Source organism: Channa argus, chromosome 1, assembly GCF_033026475.1.
Source record: "Channa argus isolate prfri chromosome 1, Channa argus male v1.0, whole genome shotgun sequence".
Taxonomy (NCBI): Eukaryota; Metazoa; Chordata; class Actinopteri; order Anabantiformes; family Channidae; genus Channa; species Channa argus.
Genome location: NC_090197.1, coordinates 46092219 through 46112900, shown reverse-complemented (window position 1 = coordinate 46112900; position 20682 = coordinate 46092219). Strand labels below are relative to the sequence as shown.

The window sequence follows — 20682 nt, the reverse complement described above, 5'->3', positions numbered from 1 at the left end:
AAGAATTAACACATTGCTAGCAATTTTAGATGAATAATTACTTCAGCGTCATCAAAACAGCTTTGATTAAGCTGTAGGCTAGTGTTGGCTGGTTTAGGCACCATATACAAATATCAATTTGTAGACTCACTAAAGCTGTCAGAACAAAATTGCATTTGAAAATTATTTGAGGAAAGTAAGGAGTAATTAAAGTAGGTCTACAAGTAGACGCACGCACGAGCGCACACAGACACATGCACACACTCTCTCAGCTTGTGATAACATTTTGCAGAATCCGTTTCAAGTTATCAGTTAAAAGTTATTCTTTTTCCACACGGGCAGTAATGTTGAACAACAGATAAAATAGATTTAAAGCATATTTTATTCTTTATGCTACTCTGTGCGTCTGAACCGTCTTTATTTCTGCAGAGCCACATAAAATAACTATGACGCCACCTACTGGTTTTCGCATGTCGTTACAAGTGTTCACATCCTAATCACCACGTGTAATACAACGTGTAATCATCACCGAAGATACTAGTACTTACCTGATATATATGAACAGATACTTTTGTTTTCACAATTACACTTTTAAAATCTATTGGGCTTTATTATTCCCTGTTTATAATGAACTTAAATTGTTAGAATAATTGTTGTTAAAAAAAACAAATCATTATGACTCAGACTATAAATACAATAAAATAAATACAATAAAATAAAGAATGCGATGCTAATCAAGAAAGCACAGCAGTGAAATAAGAAAAAATATGAAGGAATTTTGTCTATATGTAGTTTTCTGTATAATAGAAATTCTTTTATGTTACATTATTATATAATATGTTCCTGAAACCTTCAATGGAGGCCAGATCATGTTTTCACAGGTTGACAAAATGTTAACTTCCACACGGAATTAGTCCTGGGGACATAGGATGGAGGTCATTGAAGCCGTCACTCAATTTCCCATAATATCATTGCCTCTGTGTTTAATCTTTACGTCACAGGTTCTTTCTTCCGTTTCCTGTCATCTCTCCAGCGCCAGCTGCGTGGTCTGGCGGTGTTAGCTGTTCGGCACACATAGTCTTTTTTCATTTTGGTGCTTCACGAGCTTGAAGTAACAAAGAGCATCATGTCTTATCAAGAGGAAGAGGAGGTCAGTACCTGTTTTTCTTGTATACATTTGAACACTAAAAGATAAAAACAAGGGTACACCGGTTAGCTGTAGCTAGCTCCCCTAGCTAGCTAACGTTAGCTCCGCCGCTAGCGTAACTCCATTAGCACAACAGTAGCTTACAGTGAACTAGCATGAAAAGATTGCTGTAGCCGTGTTTCTGAAGTGAATGCAGACCAGATGTTATAGCCCCTGCAACATTATGTAACGTGTGAGTTAACGTAGAGAATAACGTTTTAGATAAAGTGAGGTGACGTAAATGAGTCGTTTGACAGATGTTATCAGTGCTTGTTCTTAATACAGATGTTTGACTGTTTCTCTCACAGTATGATCCATACGCCTACTCAAACGACTACGACCTGCACACTGGTTGGTATAATAATGTTAAATTATTCTCGATTCATTTCGTGTTATGGGATCGCTTTTGTGTAAAAACGCTTCAGTACATAGTACAGAAGCAGCTGAAGTACCTAAAATTGCAGGTTACACTGTTATATCCTTATCATTTTTCCTATCTTCTTGCAGGTGACCCTAAAGCCGACCTGGCCTATGAGAGACAATACGAACAGCAGACCTATCACGTCATCCCCGAGGTGATCAAGAACTTTCTGCAGTATTTTCATAAAACAATCTCTGACCTGATCGACCAGAAGGTTTATGAGCTGCAGTCCAACCGTGTGTCCAGCGAGAGCATCGAGCAGAAGATATATGAGATCCAGGACGTCTATGAGAACAGGTAAACTTGACTCCTCATGGTGGTGAGATTGCCTCTTTTTTTAACAGAGATCTAAAAGTTTGGTGCATGATAAATTTCTTTCACGTTTTGTTTTTGTTAGTTGGAACAAGTTGACTGACCGTTTCTTCAAGACGTCACCCTGGCCAGAAGCTGAGGGTATTGCATCACTTGTTGGCAATGGTGAGTACTATATGTCAACCGATAAGTTGTATTCAGTGGAGAAATTCATTCTCCCAGTGTTTAGTCTAGATAATAAATTAGTTGATTTGTGTGTAGTTCAGGGAATGTTTCATGTCAATTTTGTCTGATTATCTCCCACAGATGCTGTGTTTCTTATCCTCTATAAGGAACTCTACTACAGGCACATCTATGCTAAAGTCAGCGTAAGTAACTGGTCAATAATAATGCTTGAAAATGTGTGAAAACCATTCGAGGTAATTTGTTGTAAATATGATGTTTCTTGACAATTAGGGAGGACCAACTTTGGAGCAGAGGTTTGAGTCTTACTACAATTACTGCAATCTCTTCAACTACATTCTTAGTAAGTTAAACGAAAAGTCACTATGTTTTCTCTCCATTTCATTTCACCTGTAATTATTAGCCTCAAAGAAGAGCTAATGAGAGACTGTTAATGGGAGAGTTTTTGTTCGTAAACAGATGCTGATGGACCGGCACCCTTGGAACTGCCAAACCAGTGGCTTTGGGACATCATTGATGAGTTTATCTACCAGGTACAGTGCATTATCACTCGTTCAGGATTTGCCACTAACAAGAGACAAGCATGAGTAAGAATCGGTGATCAGATAAAGTTTACCCTCTCCACTGTTCAGTTCCAGTCCTTCAGCCAGTATCGCTGTAAGACAGCCAAGAAGTCTGAAGAGGAGATTGAATTCCTCAGGAGCAACCCAAAGATTTGGAACGTCCACAGCGTCCTCAATGTTCTCCACTCACTTGTGGACAAGAGCAACATTAACGGACAGCTTGAAGTATACACCAGCGGAGGTAAATAAGAATGTTTTGAAGATGTTTGTAGTTACTGTGGGGAACATGTAGTAAACCTTTGGAAAATGTTAATTGTTTATATTCCCCTTCCACCTTGTTAAATAAAATTTTGCTCTCTGTAGACTCAAAGTCCTGAAAAAGAAATTTGTGGTAGATCAACATGTAAACTTCAGTTGTATTCAGTTTAGGTGTGAGTTGGCTAACATGTTATTTGCCAATGTGTTGCAGGAGACCCTGAGAGTGTAGCTGGAGAATATGGGCGTCACTCGCTTTACAAGATGTTGGGTTACTTTAGCTTGGTGGGGCTCTTGAGGCTTCACTCTCTGCTTGGTGATTATTACCAGGCCATCAAAGTCCTAGAGAACATTGAACTAAACAAGAAGGTAAAATCTGATGTAGAGAGATAAAAATGCTTGAACGGTACTATGTTGTTCCTGAGAATACTGAGTGCATTATTTATTTTTACAATTTGATTGAAATTTTTAGTCTATGAAACCTTTTTGACTGGTGTAAATTTGGTTTAGGTTACATTTTGTTTTCTTTGTCCAAACCCTGTATCATTTTTATTTAATTTTTTTTGGTCTTTCAGAGTATGTACTCTCGTGTACCCGAGTGCCAGATCACCACCTATTATTATGTGGGTTTTGCCTACCTAATGATGAGGCGCTACCAGGATGCAATTCGAGTATTTGCCAACATCCTGCTTTACATCCAGAGGACGAGAAACATGTTCCAGAGGTCTACATATAAATATGAGATGGTAGTTTTTTGTTTTAAGTTGTTTACTATTTTTACTATCTTTGTCTTTTATGGTTCACGGGTGCACATATTGTAAATGCATTGCTATAGCCAGTTTATGTCATTGTACTGTGTACAGTTAGTAGTAATGTGTTTAAAAGGAAAACCCCAGGCTCAGTATAAACCGCAACGTATCCTGTGCTCCACCTTGAATCACCTTTAGAAGGTGTCATTTCATTGCGGATTATTTAAAATGAGCTAATACAATGTTGCAATATTTGTATGCATTATTATTATTAGATTAACAAGCAAAATGAGCAGATGCATGGCCTGCTGGCCATCGCTCTCACTATGTACCCAATGCGCATTGATGAGAGCATCCACACCCAGCTGAGGGAAAAGTACGGTGACAAGATGCTGCGAATGCAGAAAGGGTAAGAATGCAATTCCTCACATTGTACTGTAACATACACAGTTTGTCTTTCTATGTTGTCAGTTGTTATTGCATTTGAGAACTCTTTTATACTGTCTTTTCACACAAGAGTTAACATAAAGGTAGTATGTCCAACACTGTTTTTGTCACTGTTCTACTAAATGTGTCCTTTTGCTTATGGGATTTAAGCACTGGGCCAGCAATAAGTTACGTACCTTGCATCCATTGTTCCCTGTTTCGATTCGGTAATTGTGCTGTCCGAGCAGCGATAATTTTGATATGACACAGATATTGTTGCTTTTCTATCTTAGAGACCTGCAGGTGTTTGAAGAGTTGTTCAGCTTTGCCTGTCCGAAGTTCTTATCACCTGTGGTCCCAAACTACGACAACGTCCACCCAAACTATCACAAAGAACCTTTCCAGCAGCAGCTAAAGGTCTTTGCTGAGGAGGTGCAGCAGCAAGCCCAGCTCTCAACCATTCGCAGGTAGCACATACTATTTTCTGCCTGGGTGGCAAAGTTACTGTACCTGTGTGGAGTAGTGCTGCTCCAAGTGTATTTTTTCCATCTATTTTCTTATTCAATTATACTTTGAATTGCTTCTAGTGACCTGTGGCTAGGTTGTACTTGCAGGATTGGTCAATACATGTCAACTAAGAAAGTGTGTCCCTCTAGTTTTCTAAAGCTGTACACCACCATGCCAGTGGCCAAGCTGGCAGGATTCTTGGACATGACTGAGCAGGAATTCCGTATTCAGCTGCTGGTCTTCAAACACAAGATGAAGAACCTGGTGTGGACCAGTGGCATCTCCGCTCTGGATGGAGAGTTCCAGTCTGCTTCAGAGGTTGACTTTTACATTGACAAGGTTTGTTTAAAAGTCAGTTTAAAGTATTTTTCTGTAGGTGGTAAAAGTTTTTTGATTGTATGACTTTTAGTTGCTCTGTATTTTTGAGCTTTTGTCTGTAACACCCTCTACAGGACATGATTCACATTGCTGACACTAAAGTGGCTCGAAGATATGGAGACTTTTTCATCAGACAGATCCACAAGTTTGAGGAGGTAACTAGTAATGCATTATGATACTGGTTGGGATTCAAAAAGGACAGAATTTTCTATTCGTCACCTATTTTATGCAAAAGAAGACATTTTTCATTTTATTTAGAACAAACTCCTGTTCAGTATTGTAAAACAATAAACTACATTTGAAATATTGGACTTTTGATGTAGTCTTACAAATGCAGTTTCTACGACTAATTACATTGCTGGGCTTCTTTCTAAATTATTAAATCATTAATCAAAAATTTCCTCTGTTTCCTCTATAGTTGAACAGGACACTGAAGAAAATGCCAGCCACTAGCACCACTGTGGCATCAGGGAGCGTCACAGCCAGAGGAGTCTGACCAGCAGCAGTAAAGTCCTCAGGGACTCAGTCCCAGTTTTTTGGGTTTTTTTTGACAATATGTAACTTGGTAACAATAAAAGGAAGTAAATCTTTTTCCACCCATTGCCTTCTGTTTAGTTCTTTACATTAGAGCCACAAGATGGCAGCAATGATCAAGTTGCCTCACTGAGATGCTAAGTTTTAGAAACTGGAATACACACATAGCAAATAAATTACATTTTCAGATTTCTCTTTTAATTGGCAAGTTATGTTTTGTCTGTTCCAGTTGTACCTGGTACAATAAAAGTCAACGAATAGATTTCAAGAATCAGTTTTTTTTTTTTTAAATATTCCTAAACTTTAGTGTCTGCCTGGCTGTAATGATGAGCTGCTCTAAAATATGCTGGCAGAGTGTATTCTGTTGCAGCAGTTCACATTTTTCCACTCGCTGAAGTCATAGGTTGTTGCATATTTTTTTATTATCACAGATCATCCAACAACATTTCCCAACACAGATCGCAGGGCTGGTGACAATAATGACAAAGAAAGAAACTTACAAAATGGAAATATTAAAAAAAACAGTTTTAAAAACACTTGTCAGAAACAGTGTCTGTTATACAAAGGAAAAAAATATATTGTACGTCACCATAGCACAGTACACACAAACTCCAAACATCCAAAGTTTTCCCCTACATATTTTGGTTAAGCCAGCATTTTCTTCAAAAATATTAATTCCATCACATTTTCTATAAAATAAAATTAAATGAAGCAATCTGCTTGTTTTGAGTATGATTCTTTTATTCCATCAGATGGCAGTGTAAAGTATTTGTGGGCACAATGCCATCTTTACATAGTATATAAAAATGTGATAATTTATACTTTAAAAAAAAAACTTTCTAAGGCTTTTTGACCACCTTTTAATATCAAATTTCTTGAGAGTTTCAAAGTTTGTTTGTTTTTTTTTTTTTTTTTACACGTGGCTCGAATGACAGATAACGTTCATTCACGTTTCACCATCTTCTTTATTCTTAGTCTTTAGTTATTAGTGAGAAGTCTCCTCATAAATGGCTGATTCAGTCCACACTAAAGATGGACAGTAGAATCGAGGTCTGTTCACTATTTCTGTGCAGAAATGAAGTCTTCAGTCTCTTTGCCACTGATCCAAAGAAGCTTTTTTCAACAAACTATTACAGTACAGTTAGGGTAAGGGACCACCTTTCTCTTGCATTCAGGTGAAAATTCCCTCTTTAAGAGTCACTGGGGAAAATATTAGCAGTGCTTTTATCTTCATTAAACATCCATCTATTTTCCACCAACAGACTAATATCTATCTTATTGTCCCATTCTTCCTTCAGCACTGCATTGTCTTGCAAAAATAAATATATCACAAGATTAAGAGAAATAGCCTCATCATCTCAGTGTTCCATTGGTGGCCATCCGCTGGTATGTGTGTGTGTGTGTGTGTTTTTGAGTGTATGCAGTCCAGACTCAAATTGAAAAGGATTAGTAAAAATGAGGCACCTTTTGAAGATGACAAGAATTTGACAGTCCTCTCCCACATGGAGGCTTAGTCACTTTACGCTCAGCACCTTGGATGAAAGTCGATGATACCAGTTGGTTTTTGCTGCGCTAAAGACAAGTGCACTGCTAATAACTCTCCATTTCCATTTGAAAAGATAAACATCTCTTGAAGAACTTATTTTGCACCATCGTCAACGTAGCATCCACTCAAAACCAGTCACTAATGAGTGCGTCCTCCTGAAGGCTGTCTCACTGATGCGCTGAGGTTAATGATTTAATGATTTCTCTAGACTACACACACTCCTCCAGTCCTCCTCAGGGTGATGGTGTGGAGGCACATGGACACACACGAGTCACGGTTGTGTTCAGACCAGCGAGGCCTCGGCTAGTCATAACTCTGTGATCTCCAAGGGACTTTGTGACAGGTTATCCCCATCCTTGTGACGATGCATTGGGGTGGACTTGGCTGACTCAGTACGGGCATTGCGCTCTGAATAAAGTGTCCCGTCAGCATTTAGTGCCTCCAGAGAACGTGCCAGAGCCCGCTGGTCATCCTCTGGCAGGCTGTTAAGGTCAGAGGTCAGGAGGGTACCTGTGCTACCATGTACTATGTGCACACCTTCGGGACCCTTTAACTCTACAGGAAGCTTATGCTTGAAACGCAGTGTGCCATGACCTCCGCCCACACTCAGACGCTCTTCCTCATCTTCATCCAGATCACTCTGAATCAGCTTAAAATGTAAGGTTGAGAGAGGGGAAAAGAAACATTACGATGAGAACAAATTAAGCTGCTAATTAATTGTATGTCCATACAGTGTATCAGATTGACAAATTTAAAGGGTTAGGGAAAGTTGGATAGATTCACACCAGTGGAAGGAAAGATTTCAGGTTCAGATCGGCAGAGGGTTTTAGATGTCACAAAAGGCCTGGGTAAAATAGATGCAAACACTTGTTTGTGTAACGTGTTTGTGAGGACTCTGTGGAGTTTTGACCTCAAAGCAATTCAGAAAAGTATAATATTGTAGAAATTCACTCATTCACAATGTTCTATCAACTCAATCAATTTCTGGGTGGCAACCTGCATCCCCAGCTGAACTCTGAAAGGTAAATGCCAGCTCTCTAAGAATCTGGTTCAAGGTAGCAGAGACAGCTGAAGAAGAAATCAAAGGAATGCAAGATCACTGTCGAGCGGTGACAGACAAGAAGCACACAGGTGCAGACGGTGCAGATGGACCATCCACTTTTCCCAGCCCACCTCAGTGACTGACGAATGATCTGCCTGGGTGGTAGATATGGTGACAAGTCGGGCTGCAAAGAGCTTTTTCAGCCTCAGGTAGTCATCCAGAACCACCGTGAGCAGGGAACCCTAACAGAACGGCAGTTAAGATAAAACAGAGTCTATCACATAATCCAAATGACACACCCCTCACTGTCACAGCAGGCTAGCCTTTTATCTAAACATCAGTGTCTCACAAAACTGTATTTAAGTCCTTGGGTTCTCTGTCTGTATTTTCTTCTCAGGACTGGGGGTCCGAGGTCCCATTCTTTGACCTTGTCCCTCAGTGTTTTAGAAAGAATGAAAGGCCTGTGTACATGACTGACAAAAAGAGACCTCTAAAAGTTGAACCTCTGACCCGGGTGTCTTACCTTGATAGGCCCCTCCCTCATGATTTGGCCTAGTTTAGCTATGTTGTCATACTCTTGAATAGCTGCTCTAAGGTAGCGATCGTCCTCTGGTTTTGCTTGAGGCTCTCGACCAAATGTTCCCTGTCAACACACAAACATGTTAGTTAAAAAAGAAAAGAGTGTGAGGGCACAGCTCTACTCTTCAGAGTACTGTTGAGAGATATTTGGGAACTCAATTTGATCGATGTAGGTACTGACATGAGTTCGTGCAGGGCTGTTCCACAGGTCAGTTATTTCACTCAGGTTTTCAGGCAGATCATCTTCGTGATCCGCCTGTGCAGCCAGCTCCAGGTTACGACAGAATGGATCCAGCCACACTGGATTTGCCCTGCACAGGCAAAGAGCATTATATACATCATCAACAAAATGCAAAATGAAGAATGGTGAGCTACAAAAATCAAACTCAGGTTTGACTTTGACGTGCTTGTTGTTGTTTTATCAACTCTAATATCTATTGTTCTAATTATCTGACTGAATTTTCGGTATTTCTTTGTTTTTCTTTTTACAAACACATTTTTTTGTTTTTCATGTTGACATTTGCATGACACCACTCTCAGATCTCTATGTTAAATGTGAAGGTAGATCCAGGCAGTCCCCTTAGCTGAGCTTAGAAAAGTACAAAAACAAAGTGCAAAAACATGTTGCAGAAATTTTGCTGATCACCTATCACTTCCTGGTCTCTCTGCTGATTGCTTAAGAACACAGAATGACATGAAACTTAAACTGAAAATGGAACTGAAAATATCTTCAATATTTCAATATTAAATAATTGTACAAAAAAATAGATAATTCTGTATATTTTTTAAAAGTCTTATCTGGAATCTGGAAGAGCATTTTAAAAGCAATTTGTGCCACCGAGGTGTGAAAATTAATCTACTATCTTACCCCTCAAAAGAGTACTTGTTGGTGTTGGGCATGTCCAGGATATCCATTAGACCTGGGTTTCCTGGATGGTAAAGGACAAATACTTATAAGAAAACAGCCTCACTGCAGTAAACTGACAAGTACTGTACATCAACAGGCAGCAGGCAGAAACCACATCCTTAAGTTACCACTGGTGGGACTGTCCCCTCATCGGAACAGATGCTCACCTGTTGATCCCGCAACAATGGCTTTCAGCTTCCTCTGGTGTCTGCAACACAGCAAAAAAGACAAAACAGGGGACAATGAAAAACATGTTGACATCCCTGCTTAGACTATATAAACCTGTCAATATCTCAACTTTCAAATGATATACTACACACAAAATTCATGTTAATGAAAAAACTAAACTAAATAATTAAGGATTCTTACACTTTACGATAATGCCAGTTCACTGCGACAAACAGAACTCCTGCCACACACAGCAGCACAGCCAGGATAATGATGACAAGCTGTAGAAGAAAACATGTTGAAACAGAGTTCAAAAACACACAACGTCTGCAACAGGTTTCAGATGGTCCCAGCTCCACATACCTGAAGTGTGGAGATGTCATCGGGCAGCTTGTCAGTGACAGCAGGCTGAACATCCAAAACGCTGTATTTTCTGAACAGGCTTCTCAGCTGGTCCTTGTTTTCGTCGATCATCTGAATTATCCTGCGGAACCGCAGCGCATTGAAACTTATGTCAGAACACAATCCATGCGCAACCTGGGCAATTTCTATAAACCACTGTGAATAACAGGCTTTACAGCGCACACACTCTGTAGCACAAATGATTGTGTTGGCATGCAGCTTTGGAGTTTTTGAGCATTTGAGTAAATTAAATTAAATTAAAGACACCTTTCAACATCCAGGATGGTGTTGGTCTGATTGTTGACAACATGGATCAGCATGTCTGTCTGATTTGCATTCACCCCCCCTTTTTTGTCCACATGGAACTGGATAAAGGGCGAATGAGACAAAGGTGACCAGATATTAATACAATACAAACAAAAAAAGGAAAACTAACAAACAACACAGTGCCGTAAAAAAGCCTGACCTGAATGTCATCTAAATTTACAATGGCTCCTGTCATGGATGACAGCAGGCTGAGGAAGTTCTCCTGGTTTTCACGGACCCAATCAGGGTTTTTATTGAAGACGATCTTGACCCTCTGGTCGTCCCGGAGAATATAGACATTCACATTGGTGGTTGCACTGTGTCCTAGTAAGTCGCATGCCAAGATCTCTAACTGAAAATAGCCTGAACCGTAGGTCCTGAGGAGGCCATGGGTTGTGATGATACCATCTGATAAACCTGTGGAAATCATTGGATTAAGACACCAATTGAACTCAATTGACAAATTCAAGAAAAAAACAGCATAAAGTGGCTCAGTGAGGGGATTGGTCACCACATGCCACCAGAACAGCTTCAATTCCACAGGAGGAACACTGATTTTGCTAAATATTTTTCATCATTAGGTGATTCTGATGATAGCGCTGGTGAAAGCTGTATAGCATGTTGATCCAAAATCTCCCATACGTGTCCTGATGGGTTGACATTTGGTGAATGTCAATGCCAATGCTCATGTAATTTTCATACTCATTAAACCATTAAGTGACTCCTCTTTTCCTATGGAAGGGGGGACAGGAGCATTGTCATTGTCTAAGAGATCACTCCCATAAGGATACAAATGTTTCAGTATGACTGAGCCTTCCCTCTAGGTACAAGTGGACTGAAAGCTACTGCACCAACTCTTAGTCACATACACTTAGTTTCCAATAAACATTCTCAACTTTCTGCCTAAACTAGTTGAACTACCTATTTTTAGTCTTTAAAAGCTCCGGTCCACTTAAATTCTTTCTCCCTTGCCCCACCCTTGGTGGTAAGGAGATACCTCACTGGAAGTTCAGAGGATCGAGGATAAAGACACCTCAATTGTGAGAAGTCAGTCCTGTCTGAAAGCCAGCTTTCTCAAAGGGCCAGGTTTTTCTCTGTTTTAGAAAGAATAGATGAAAATGGATACACAGGCAGTGTGGGCCGACCAGAAGACAAGGACACGCATACAGGTGGCTCAACTCCACAAACACAGATTCTTTACAAGCAACTGAGAGGAAAACCAACAAAAATATGGACACAGAGGACATCTTTCTCGCATCTACAAATAGGGCTGGCATTTTTGCATAGTTCTCCAACTTCAACTTTCATTGTTCTCAAAGATCTTTCAAGACAAATTTTTTATGTAACTGTTTACTTGTAGATAAACAACTGCATATCCATGTTGATTGCTTAGCTTTTATTGCGATTGCTTTCATATTAAGTCTGGCCTAGACTAATGATTGGAATGCTGCTTCTATTCAGATAGATCCCACTGGATATGCCCCCCCTCCCCCTCTCTGTCTTATGTTGTACACATCCCACCTAAGTTGAGATTTCAGTGTTGAGAGTGGACAAAGTGTTCACTTTCTTAAAAAACCAAGCTGGAAGCTCCCCGCTGGCTAAAAGCGGCTTTGTTCCACTCTTACAGTACATGCAGTCTCTCTTTCAGCTACTCTCTGCTTATCTTCCCCCCAAATCTCTTTGTTTCCGCAGACAGAGATACACATGCACATGCACGGAAACCTAAGAAGGCATTTAAATACTATTTGCTAAGTGTAATAAACCTTGTTCTAGTTTTATGTTTGTGTTTGTGGTTTTTTGCTGTGAAAATATCTGAATGCCAACCTCTTCTAAGAACAAGAACTCCTAACTCCCTTCAACCCGTTGATGTCTCAATTCTAGTTTTGGTTCCTTTCAGTTTAGGGGTCAAGCATTCAGGTTTTTCCTTTAATTTGTCAGCCCTCTGTATAAGCACTACATAGTAAGAAGGTGCAGGAAGTAAAAACATATCTGCTTTTGTAAAAACCATTTCAGTGTAACTTTAGATTTAAAATGAATTATTAAATTCTGATTCAAAAATATTTCTTATTATTGCTCACCGATGGTAAACAGGTTGCCAACATCCTTACTTCCATTGTTCTGTGACTCAAAGTAGCGCATTGTAACAATATGGTACTCAACCAAGCTGTTGTTGCCAATGTCATTGTCTAAAGCCACAACCTTGATTATGTCTGAGCCCACTTTAGCATTTGCTGCCACTCCTAAAACAAGAAAGCAAAGAGAAAGATTATGATTATGATGATTAAATGTAGACCAGCATACGTGTGTCCACAGAAGAAAAATGTACATCACCTGCAGTGTACTCTGCCTTGGCGAAGCGGGGTGTCTGGTCATTGATGTCTTCTAGTTCGATTTGGACTTCCAGCAGGCTGGGGTCCTGGGCAGGGTCTAGGGCTTTGTTTCGTGCTGCCCTTTGGCCCCTGGAAGGAGTCCAGTTCCTGTTGCTGGAAGCCTTGATGATGATGGTGTAGGCTGGGATCTCCTCCCGATCCAGATTTTTTTGCACTGTCAACAGCCCATTTACACTCAAGGCAAAGTTTCCATCACTGTTTCCGCCTGCAGGAAGAGATTTTGATAACAACAGCAGAATGACTGCTGTTAAATCATCTCATGCTCAAAAGAAAGAAATGTAATTAATCTGTACAAAATGTCCACTTTTCCTCTTGACCATAGAAAGGAACCAAAAGCCTCCAGACAAACTTCATAGACATAATTCAGAATGCCAGTCCTTACAGTGTTTAGATTACCGTGGATACTTATTCTGATCAGAAAAAGATTGTACTTCTATGCAGTGTCGCTATCTATAAGGAAAACCACATCACCAGCAATAAAGTAGTAGACAATGGCATTTGAGCCCTCGTCGGCGTCCACAGCCCTGGTTATGTTCCCCACTTCGGTGCCTGGAGGTGAGTGCTCAGGCACTGTCAACAACTGGTAAGGCAAGCTTCCGCGCTGAGGTAAACACACGTGCACACACAAACCAGGGGAGGACATAAACATACAGTTTAGCTATTCTATACTGATAACTAGATTAGATAAGGAGCTATTCAGAGAGCTTCATACTCACTGGTGGCTTGAAGAAGACAGGTTCATTGTCATCAATGTCTATAAGTGCCACCTGCAGAGCCTGTGTGGTCTCATAAGGCACTGGCTGGCCCAAGTCATGGGCCACAATGATAAGCTAGAAAAGTTGTTTGCACTCAGTTAGAGACATGCAATGCTTATGTACTCAGTGCATCAGCTTCACACAGTGCACATGCAGTTTACTCACGCTATAAAAGGCTTTTTTCTCTCGGTCCAGTTTTGCAGCAGTGGTTATCTCTCCAGACGTTTCATTGATTTTAAAGTTCTTCCAGTCGCTGTTACCTGCTCCAGTCTGCAAAAAGGCATAGCAAACCTCTCCATTCACGCCTTCATCCGAGTCTGTTGCATAGACCTGATACACTGACAGGCCTGGAGGTTCCTCCTATATAGAGCACAACTGTGTAACAGATTTTTTGTGTTTTTCTAAAAAAATGTATAATAGTAAGAAGGAGGCCTTACACACATTCACATCAACAAAGACATGCACAGACAGACATAACAGCAGATACCTCTGTGATATTGATGATAAATCCATTGGGTGGCCTAACAAACACTGGTCTGTTGTCATTGACATCTACCACTGTGATTATCAAGTCAGCAGTTCCCCACAGGGGAGGTCGACCCTGGTCTCTAGCCACCACAGTCAGGTTAAAACGCTCAAAGGACTGAAGGAGACGGCGAGAACGCACCATTCCTGTGTTTGGGTCCAAGGAGAAAGCATCTAAAAAGACACAAAATATGGAAAAAAATGAAAATATAAAGCAGATCCATGTGCCCCTTCAAAGTTTAAACAGTTATAGTTTTAACCCATTAAATGTGTAATAAATAAAGAAATCATGCTGGGTATTTCCTGGAAGAATACTATACATGTATATTGCAACTCTTGCACTTTCAAAGACCAGTTCATTCAGAATAACCAGCCAGGCGACTCTACTTAGGCATTTACAAGTGTATTACCTGAGTTAGGTCCCAACATGGTGTAGAGTACTGCTCCATTCTCTCCTTCATCCAGGTCGACAGCTTTTACTGTGATCACAGACGTGCCAATAGGCTCATTCTCAAACATGCTGGTGTTGTATGCTCTCTCCGTAAAGCGTGGCTGATAATCATTGACATCGAGAACTGTCACTAGGACCTGATGTATGCCAACAGACAGACGATGTATGAGGATCAATTCAGACAGAATGATTTTGAAAGAAAGTCATACTAATAGATTTGAACGTAACAACTTTTATTATTTATCATGCCAGTGAAATCTACTTGATTCGGCTTGGATAACAAAAAAGGTTTTCAGTTTCAGTTCCTTTTATTATATGCCAACTTTTCATTTAAATAGGAATTGAGTTGCTGAGGGTGTCAATATGTGCATAATCAATGAACCCAGAATATGTATATATAGATGTATTAAAGCCATCCTTAACATGAGATCCTTGTTTGATTTTACCTGAACAGAGTTCTCTCGTCTGTTACTGAGGCTACCGCCAGGGTTATCGCGGGCGACGGCAGTTAGAGTATAATGGTCCTTTGTTTCTCGGTCAAGAGGAGAAAGGATGTAGATTTCTCCCTGACACACAGGAGAGAGGATGATTAGGAAGGAAGTACGGACTGGGAGTGGTGGTTGTATCTAGATGTTTATTCAAGGTTGTGACAGAAATGGAGACTTTCATTTTCAGGCAAGATGATGTCCTTACTAGTCAATACAGTTTTCTTTGAGATCACTAAAAGACGCATTTCTGTGAATTTTGTTCACATTTGTACACAGATGTGATTCTACCAATCTCTTTTTTAGAACCTTGTTTGCCTGGTATCAATATTCATTTAAAGCATGCCACCAGAAAAAGTAAAATAAGCAAATATCGAGACAATTCATGTTTCCATTTACTTTAGAACAAGTTCTATAGGTATGTGTTAGGGTTTGTTAATTGGGTTAACTTACAGTGGACGGCTTCATGTCAAACTTGCCCTCTCCATCTACGAGGTTGTAGCTGATGACAGCAAAGAGGCCAGAATCAGCATCTGTTGCCGTGACGGAAATTATAGTGGTACCCAAGTTGACATTCTCAAACACCCTCACCTACAAAAACAGATAGGTACACTGTGGCTCTGGGACACTACAAGACTAAATTATTACTTTGATTTACCAGTAACATAATATTTTATATGTATTACTTATGTGTGTATGCACATTGTATTTGCACACCAAATGATTTCCACAACAATATTCTAAATATACTCATTTTATACACAATAATACTAAGCTAGAGATGGAGTAGTAACAATAACTGGATCTAACATGGACAAATGTCCTGTGTTATTGAATTAAACAAACCATACTTCCTGCTATGGTGCATTTTTCCTGTTTTACTGTGCTTTAGTTTTTCATATTGACCTGTCACACACATGCAACTAACAATGCATTACTAACAACAACAGGAATGTTGCTGTTAGGAATGTTCTATAACATAAATATCTCTCCTGCACGAAATGCCAAACTGCCCACATTTAGCCTATCAAAGGCTTCAGTAAGTCTTACTTTCTGAATTTCCTGTTAAGTACCTGATATGAGGGTTGTAGGAAGACAGGGTTGTTGTCATTGACATCCACAATAGACAGATAAACTGGCAGCTCAGTTATTCTGGGAGGAGTGCCGGCGTCCTGAGCCCGAATCGTGAAATTCAGCCACTGTACCTGCTCAAAATCCACTGTCTGATTGGCGACAATCTTACCTGAGAATGTGGTGGACAGGGATATAGTTAGGATTGGTCTGGTCAATACTAATATTGTGACTTTACATAACTAACAAGGAATGACTATATACAAGTAACAAATTACTAGTAGAACTTTACTTTACAAATGTAGAATGTATCATAAATTAAACAGAGGTGTGCTGGTGGTCATACCAGTGGCAGGATCCTCCAGTCTAACGTATCCCCCGCGGGGCAAGTGAAGCAGCTGGTAAGTGACCTGGCCATTGGGACCTTTATCTGGGTCTACAGCTGACACTGACAGAAGTGTGGTGCCTGGCTGAGCTCCCTCTAAAATCTTCTCTGTGAAGTTGGTGACTCCAAAGGGCCGGAAACGAGGGGCATTATCATTTACATCCAACACATTAATAGTTAGCCTCGCTGAAAAGATGTTCACATTGAGAAGACAGACAAATGGTGAGAAAAGCTTAGAAAACTGAATGTATAAAACTGTAGCTAGGTTTCATGATGACTTACCATTGGGAACACTCCCTGACTTGTCAATAACATCACTGGCATTGTCGTGGACAGACACAATGATTTCAAACGTAGCTACCAGCTCTCTGTTGAGTGGGTTGCGTACAAAAACTGCACCTGAAAATTCCCAGAAATCAATCTAAATAACTATATTACCATCACTGGCTTTCAAATGTCAAGTAAGTGTTTCAGATCAATATATTAATTGTCAATAATTTCAAAATCTCACCAGTGTGTAAATCAATGCCAAAGGATTCCTGCAGGCCAACCACTGCATTGTTTCCATCATCCTTTGCCTCCACAGAGATGATGTAATACTCTAGCCGAGGATGAAGATCTGGGTCCTCAGCAGCCAACGTGGCCACCACTACGCCGGGCGGTGTGGACTCGTTGACGTTTATTATAGTTACAGGCTGTATAAATCGGGGCCGTGAGTCATTTACATCGTCCAGAATGACTGTCAGGGTTGCCGTTCCCGACATAGAGGGTGTGCCACGATCAGTTGCCATGACAACCAAGCGGTAAGAATCACGCTCTTCTCTATCGAGGGTGATATTGCCTACCGAGACAGCGCCAGAGAGCGCATCAACAACAAAGCGGTCCTGGGCTCCGCTTTCAAGGCGATACATCAGCCAACCATTGGAGCCAGAGTCAGCATCAGTGGCGGACAGCTGAGTCACCACCACACCTGAAAGAAGCAAGTCAGACACAAGCACACAGGCATGCAAACATGTGATCAGGCATCTATCCTTGTGACCAGGTTTTTCACAACATCCATTCCCCTAATTATAGTAACAATCTAGACATCCTCCCAAAGAGGTCGAGCTTGTTTCTCTAATTCAATCATGTTTGTGCTAGCTTGAATCTGGTGAACACCTAGGGATTAGGCGCATGTCATATCTTTCCTAGTGCTCTCCTCCCAGATCATTAGACCCAAGCCTAAACACACACCAGTGGGGCTGTTCTCAGGGATTCGAACACTGAAACTGGATGGGCTGAAGACAGGAGGGTTGTCATTCTGGTCCAGGATGTTAACTGTTAGAGGGACACTGCTGTTTAAACCTCCTATGTCCTCCGCAACAAGAGAGAGCTCTACCCGAGGATCCTGAAATGCCTCACGGTCCAACTTTGCCCCCTGACGCACAAGTATCACACCTGCGGGGAAATATAGACAGAGATTAGTACCTGCATTGCAGTTCTTCAATGTTCCTTTGAGTCTGCTTGCTGAGGGTGCATAATGTTACCAGTAGTTGCATCCACAGTAAAGAGGTCCACCCTGGCTCCCAGGAGTCGGTACTTCACCACAGCATTGGCTTCAATGTCTTTATCCTCAGCCAAAACCGGCCCATTTAAAACTGTTACAGTGGTGCCTAAAAGACCAGCAGAAATAAAGAGAGGGGCAGTTAAAGTGAAACATAGCCAGCATTGATCTTTTTACACGAAATTAGTTGGAACATGCTCCTGTGTCAGGTACCAGCTCAGCATGTTTCACTCTAGTCCGTCCTATGTGAGGGAGACTATGATTCATAGTTTTGACTCAAATAATCTCACATGAATCCCAAATTACAGGTTGATCATTGTTGTGTAAAAACATTTGTTGTAGCTATAAAGTAAATGCAAATTGTGAGGTTATCTCACCTTTCAAGTCTTAAAGTAAAAAAAAAAACTCACTTAACACAAGCTGAATAAACAAAGTCAGGAAATGGGGTAGACAGTGTCACAGACAGTGCTGCGCTGCAATTATAGATTTCGCCCCACTCAGGGGAAAAGAGAGCCAGACACAACAGGTTGGATGCTACCTGCTGCAGAGTTCTCAGTGATTTCAGCCCTGTAGCTGGCCCTGGTGAATATAGGTCTGTTGTCGTTCTCGTCCAGAATGGTGATCACTAAGAGGTCTGAATCCTAGAGTGGTGTAAAAACAAAATGTGTAAGCAATTGATTATATGGTATTAAGTAAAGGTGACTTTACTGTAAGAGAACAGAGAACAATGATAAGTTATTCAGCATACTAAGAGGCACGTTGCCACGGAAGCAGTCCACTGTTTTAGAGAAGTAGGAATAGTAAGTTTTGCAAGTGTTGTAGCCAGCTGCTTTTGTAGTGCAGATATTTGACTTGTTTGCACCTTTTGGCTACAACTGTTTCTCACCTTTCCCACAAAGGAAATTCAAAAAAATGCTCATCCTCTTACTTAAAGTAAACTGTATATGTATGAGACTGTTAACAAGATGCAAGACAAAGGCGTGTATCTGCGTGTAATAATAACTATTGGCTGGACTTAAAACAGGCCTAAATGATAAGAAAACGATATAAATACTGCAGTCTTTTAACTCTCTGATTATTGTAGATGATTGTAATTTTACGAAAAAATGCCTGTTGGTGTGTTCAACTTAAAGCACAGATTTGAAAGTGTTCTTTTTTACCCCTTCAGGATTGACTGACGTTAAGGGTTTTACATCACTAGCAATGATTTATGACTGTTTCAGAGGCCTTTATTTGAAACTGACTATACAGAAGTTTGTGAATGCTTCTCGTAGACATGCATAGCAGAGTGGAATTACCTTGCGAGCAATGCGGGGGTTCTCAGGGTTGTCTTTGACAGTGATAGTGAGCCTGTACTCAGCCACTCGTTCCCTGTCAAGTGGTCTGTTCACCTGCACCACGCCTGTCTGAGAGGCACAGAGGAAGAAGTAGTCATGTATTATATGTTTAAACCCTTGTACCAGTACTGTATACAGTATGCCTTTACCCTTTTACCCTACATTCTCTAAACATGAAGGACATGGCAGTGTTTGTATACTCTTTGACATATTTATGCTGTAAAACAAACATTCTGCCAACATCTGCTGCTCTGTGAATATATCTGTAGCAATGATGTACAAGCGGTAAAAGGAAGTTGGTTTAAACTGACAGCATAATGTGTAATCAAATCTGGGGGCTGTCAGTTACAAGTCATGCACCTCTATGCTCCTCTCTTCTCATCACCTGCTTTACTTTTACCACATCAAGAAGTTGCAACTGTGCTATGTAAACCACACCATCCACTTCTCTCACTGTGTCGCTGATGTAGAATGCTCCATCCTGGTTGCCAGCAGTGATGTTATAAGTGAGCAGCGCGTTGCGTCCGCTGTCTGCATCTTGAGCTTGAACTCTGGCCACAGATGTGTGTATTGCGGCACCCTCACTCACAATGGTGTTGTAAGGGAGGTTCAGGAGCACTGGGTCATTGTCATTGATGTCTAGGACACGAACCCCCACCACCATCTTAAGAACACACAAGTCAAGTCAAATTTAAAAACAATAAAAAATGTTTATGATGGGGATGCATTCCTTTTTTAGATAAAGAATTTTTAATAATATCCAAAAACATACATTAGACCACTCGATTGCCTAAAAAGCTATCTAAAATACTATGTATATGTGTAGAATAATAACTGGTCCCAAAAGCCTTTTTTAAATCAAAGAATTGAAGAAATGCTGTTTGAAGATATCAAAAATGGTAAAGGATTAATGGTAATGTCAATTTCCCAGCAATATACGTCGTCTTATATCTGTGTAAAAAAGGGCTTTTTTTAATGGAGCTATTTATGTACTATGCTGGCTATGTGTCTGAACATTAAAACCCATCTTTACATTTGTTAAAAAGGCACTTCAAGACAAATTACAGCACAGAAATTAGCCTCAGAAGATCCTAGGGGTTCAAGAAGACATGATTAGAGTGTATGTCTGCTGATTTTATAAAGACACACCGAGCTGTTACGAGACGGGATCCCCAAGTCTCGGGCTGTGACAGTGATGTTGTAGAAGGGTGTGCTCTCCCTGTCCAATTCGACGTCCTTCCTTACTCGAAGCTCACCCTCAACAGGAGAAACGATGAACTCATCTGACAGAGACACA

At 40.5% G+C, this 20682-nt stretch overlaps 2 protein-coding genes across 7 annotated transcripts in view; one reads left to right on the top strand and one right to left on the bottom strand.

Moving 5' to 3' along the window:
- The first annotated feature begins 973 nt into the window (after positions 1 to 973).
- eif3s6ip (eukaryotic translation initiation factor 3, subunit 6 interacting protein) lies at positions 974 to 5555 on the top strand. Of its 2 annotated transcripts, XM_067526193.1 has the most exons (15): positions 974 to 1129; positions 1474 to 1516; positions 1673 to 1883; positions 1984 to 2063; positions 2205 to 2266; positions 2355 to 2424; positions 2541 to 2614; positions 2714 to 2885; positions 3114 to 3268; positions 3475 to 3645; positions 3924 to 4057; positions 4368 to 4541; positions 4731 to 4920; positions 5034 to 5114; positions 5378 to 5555. In XM_067526193.1, exons 1-15 carry the CDS (start codon positions 1106 to 1108, stop codon positions 5453 to 5455), a joined length of 1719 nt encoding a protein of 572 aa, XP_067382294.1. In that variant the 5' UTR covers positions 974 to 1105; the 3' UTR covers positions 5456 to 5555. The 2 variants fall into 2 exon arrangements, with proteins under 2 accessions (XP_067382294.1, XP_067382304.1); XM_067526203.1 differs by lacking the exons at positions 974 to 1129; positions 1474 to 1516; positions 1984 to 2063 and having other exon boundaries at positions 1678 to 1883.
- A 1345-nt stretch (positions 5556 to 6900) lies between these two features.
- The window catches only part of cdh23 (cadherin-related 23), a 144681-nt gene continuing 130899 nt past the window's right edge, over positions 6901 to 20682 (bottom strand). For 4 of the 5 annotated variants that reach the window (XM_067526185.1, XM_067526145.1, XM_067526167.1 and 1 more), the window contains 29 exons: positions 20535 to 20668; positions 19840 to 20049; positions 19347 to 19454; positions 18587 to 18689; positions 18032 to 18157; positions 17739 to 17942; positions 17017 to 17475; positions 16788 to 16904; positions 16467 to 16691; positions 16123 to 16292; positions 15503 to 15640; positions 15011 to 15130; positions 14524 to 14701; positions 14076 to 14287; positions 13754 to 13948; positions 13550 to 13663; positions 13305 to 13434; positions 12775 to 13038; positions 12522 to 12683; positions 10604 to 10860; positions 10405 to 10502; positions 10099 to 10219; positions 9937 to 10016; positions 9735 to 9775; positions 9529 to 9589; positions 8842 to 8971; positions 8605 to 8724; positions 8213 to 8323; positions 6901 to 7688 (listed from right to left, as the gene is read on the bottom strand). In XM_067526185.1, the coding sequence (XP_067382286.1) occupies positions 7347 to 7688; positions 8213 to 8323; positions 8605 to 8724; positions 8842 to 8971; positions 9529 to 9589; positions 9735 to 9775; positions 9937 to 10016; positions 10099 to 10219; positions 10405 to 10502; positions 10604 to 10860; positions 12522 to 12683; positions 12775 to 13038; positions 13305 to 13434; positions 13550 to 13663; positions 13754 to 13948; positions 14076 to 14287; positions 14524 to 14701; positions 15011 to 15130; positions 15503 to 15640; positions 16123 to 16292; positions 16467 to 16691; positions 16788 to 16904; positions 17017 to 17475; positions 17739 to 17942; positions 18032 to 18157; positions 18587 to 18689; positions 19347 to 19454; positions 19840 to 20049; positions 20535 to 20668 (4730 nt within the window). In that variant the 3' untranslated portion in view covers positions 6901 to 7346. The remainder of the gene's footprint in view (positions 7689 to 8212; positions 8324 to 8604; positions 8725 to 8841; positions 8972 to 9528; positions 9590 to 9734; positions 9776 to 9936; positions 10017 to 10098; positions 10220 to 10404; positions 10503 to 10603; positions 10861 to 12521; positions 12684 to 12774; positions 13039 to 13304; positions 13435 to 13549; positions 13664 to 13753; positions 13949 to 14075; positions 14288 to 14523; positions 14702 to 15010; positions 15131 to 15502; positions 15641 to 16122; positions 16293 to 16466; positions 16692 to 16787; positions 16905 to 17016; positions 17476 to 17738; positions 17943 to 18031; positions 18158 to 18586; positions 18690 to 19346; positions 19455 to 19839; positions 20050 to 20534; positions 20669 to 20682) is intronic. The other variant, XM_067526156.1, reaches the window with a different exon arrangement.

Bases quoted from the DNA above. Each gene is read 5' to 3' on its own strand.
- eif3s6ip (XM_067526193.1), top strand. From the start codon at position 1,106: ATGTCTTATCAAGAGGAAGAGGAG. The intron at 2,615-2,713 runs GTACAGTGCATT...TCCACTGTTCAG, and splicing joins TTGATGAGTTTATCTACCAG to TTCCAGTCCTTCAGCCAGTA. The intron at 5,115-5,377 runs GTAACTAGTAAT...TTTCCTCTATAG, and splicing joins AGATCCACAAGTTTGAGGAG to TTGAACAGGACACTGAAGAA.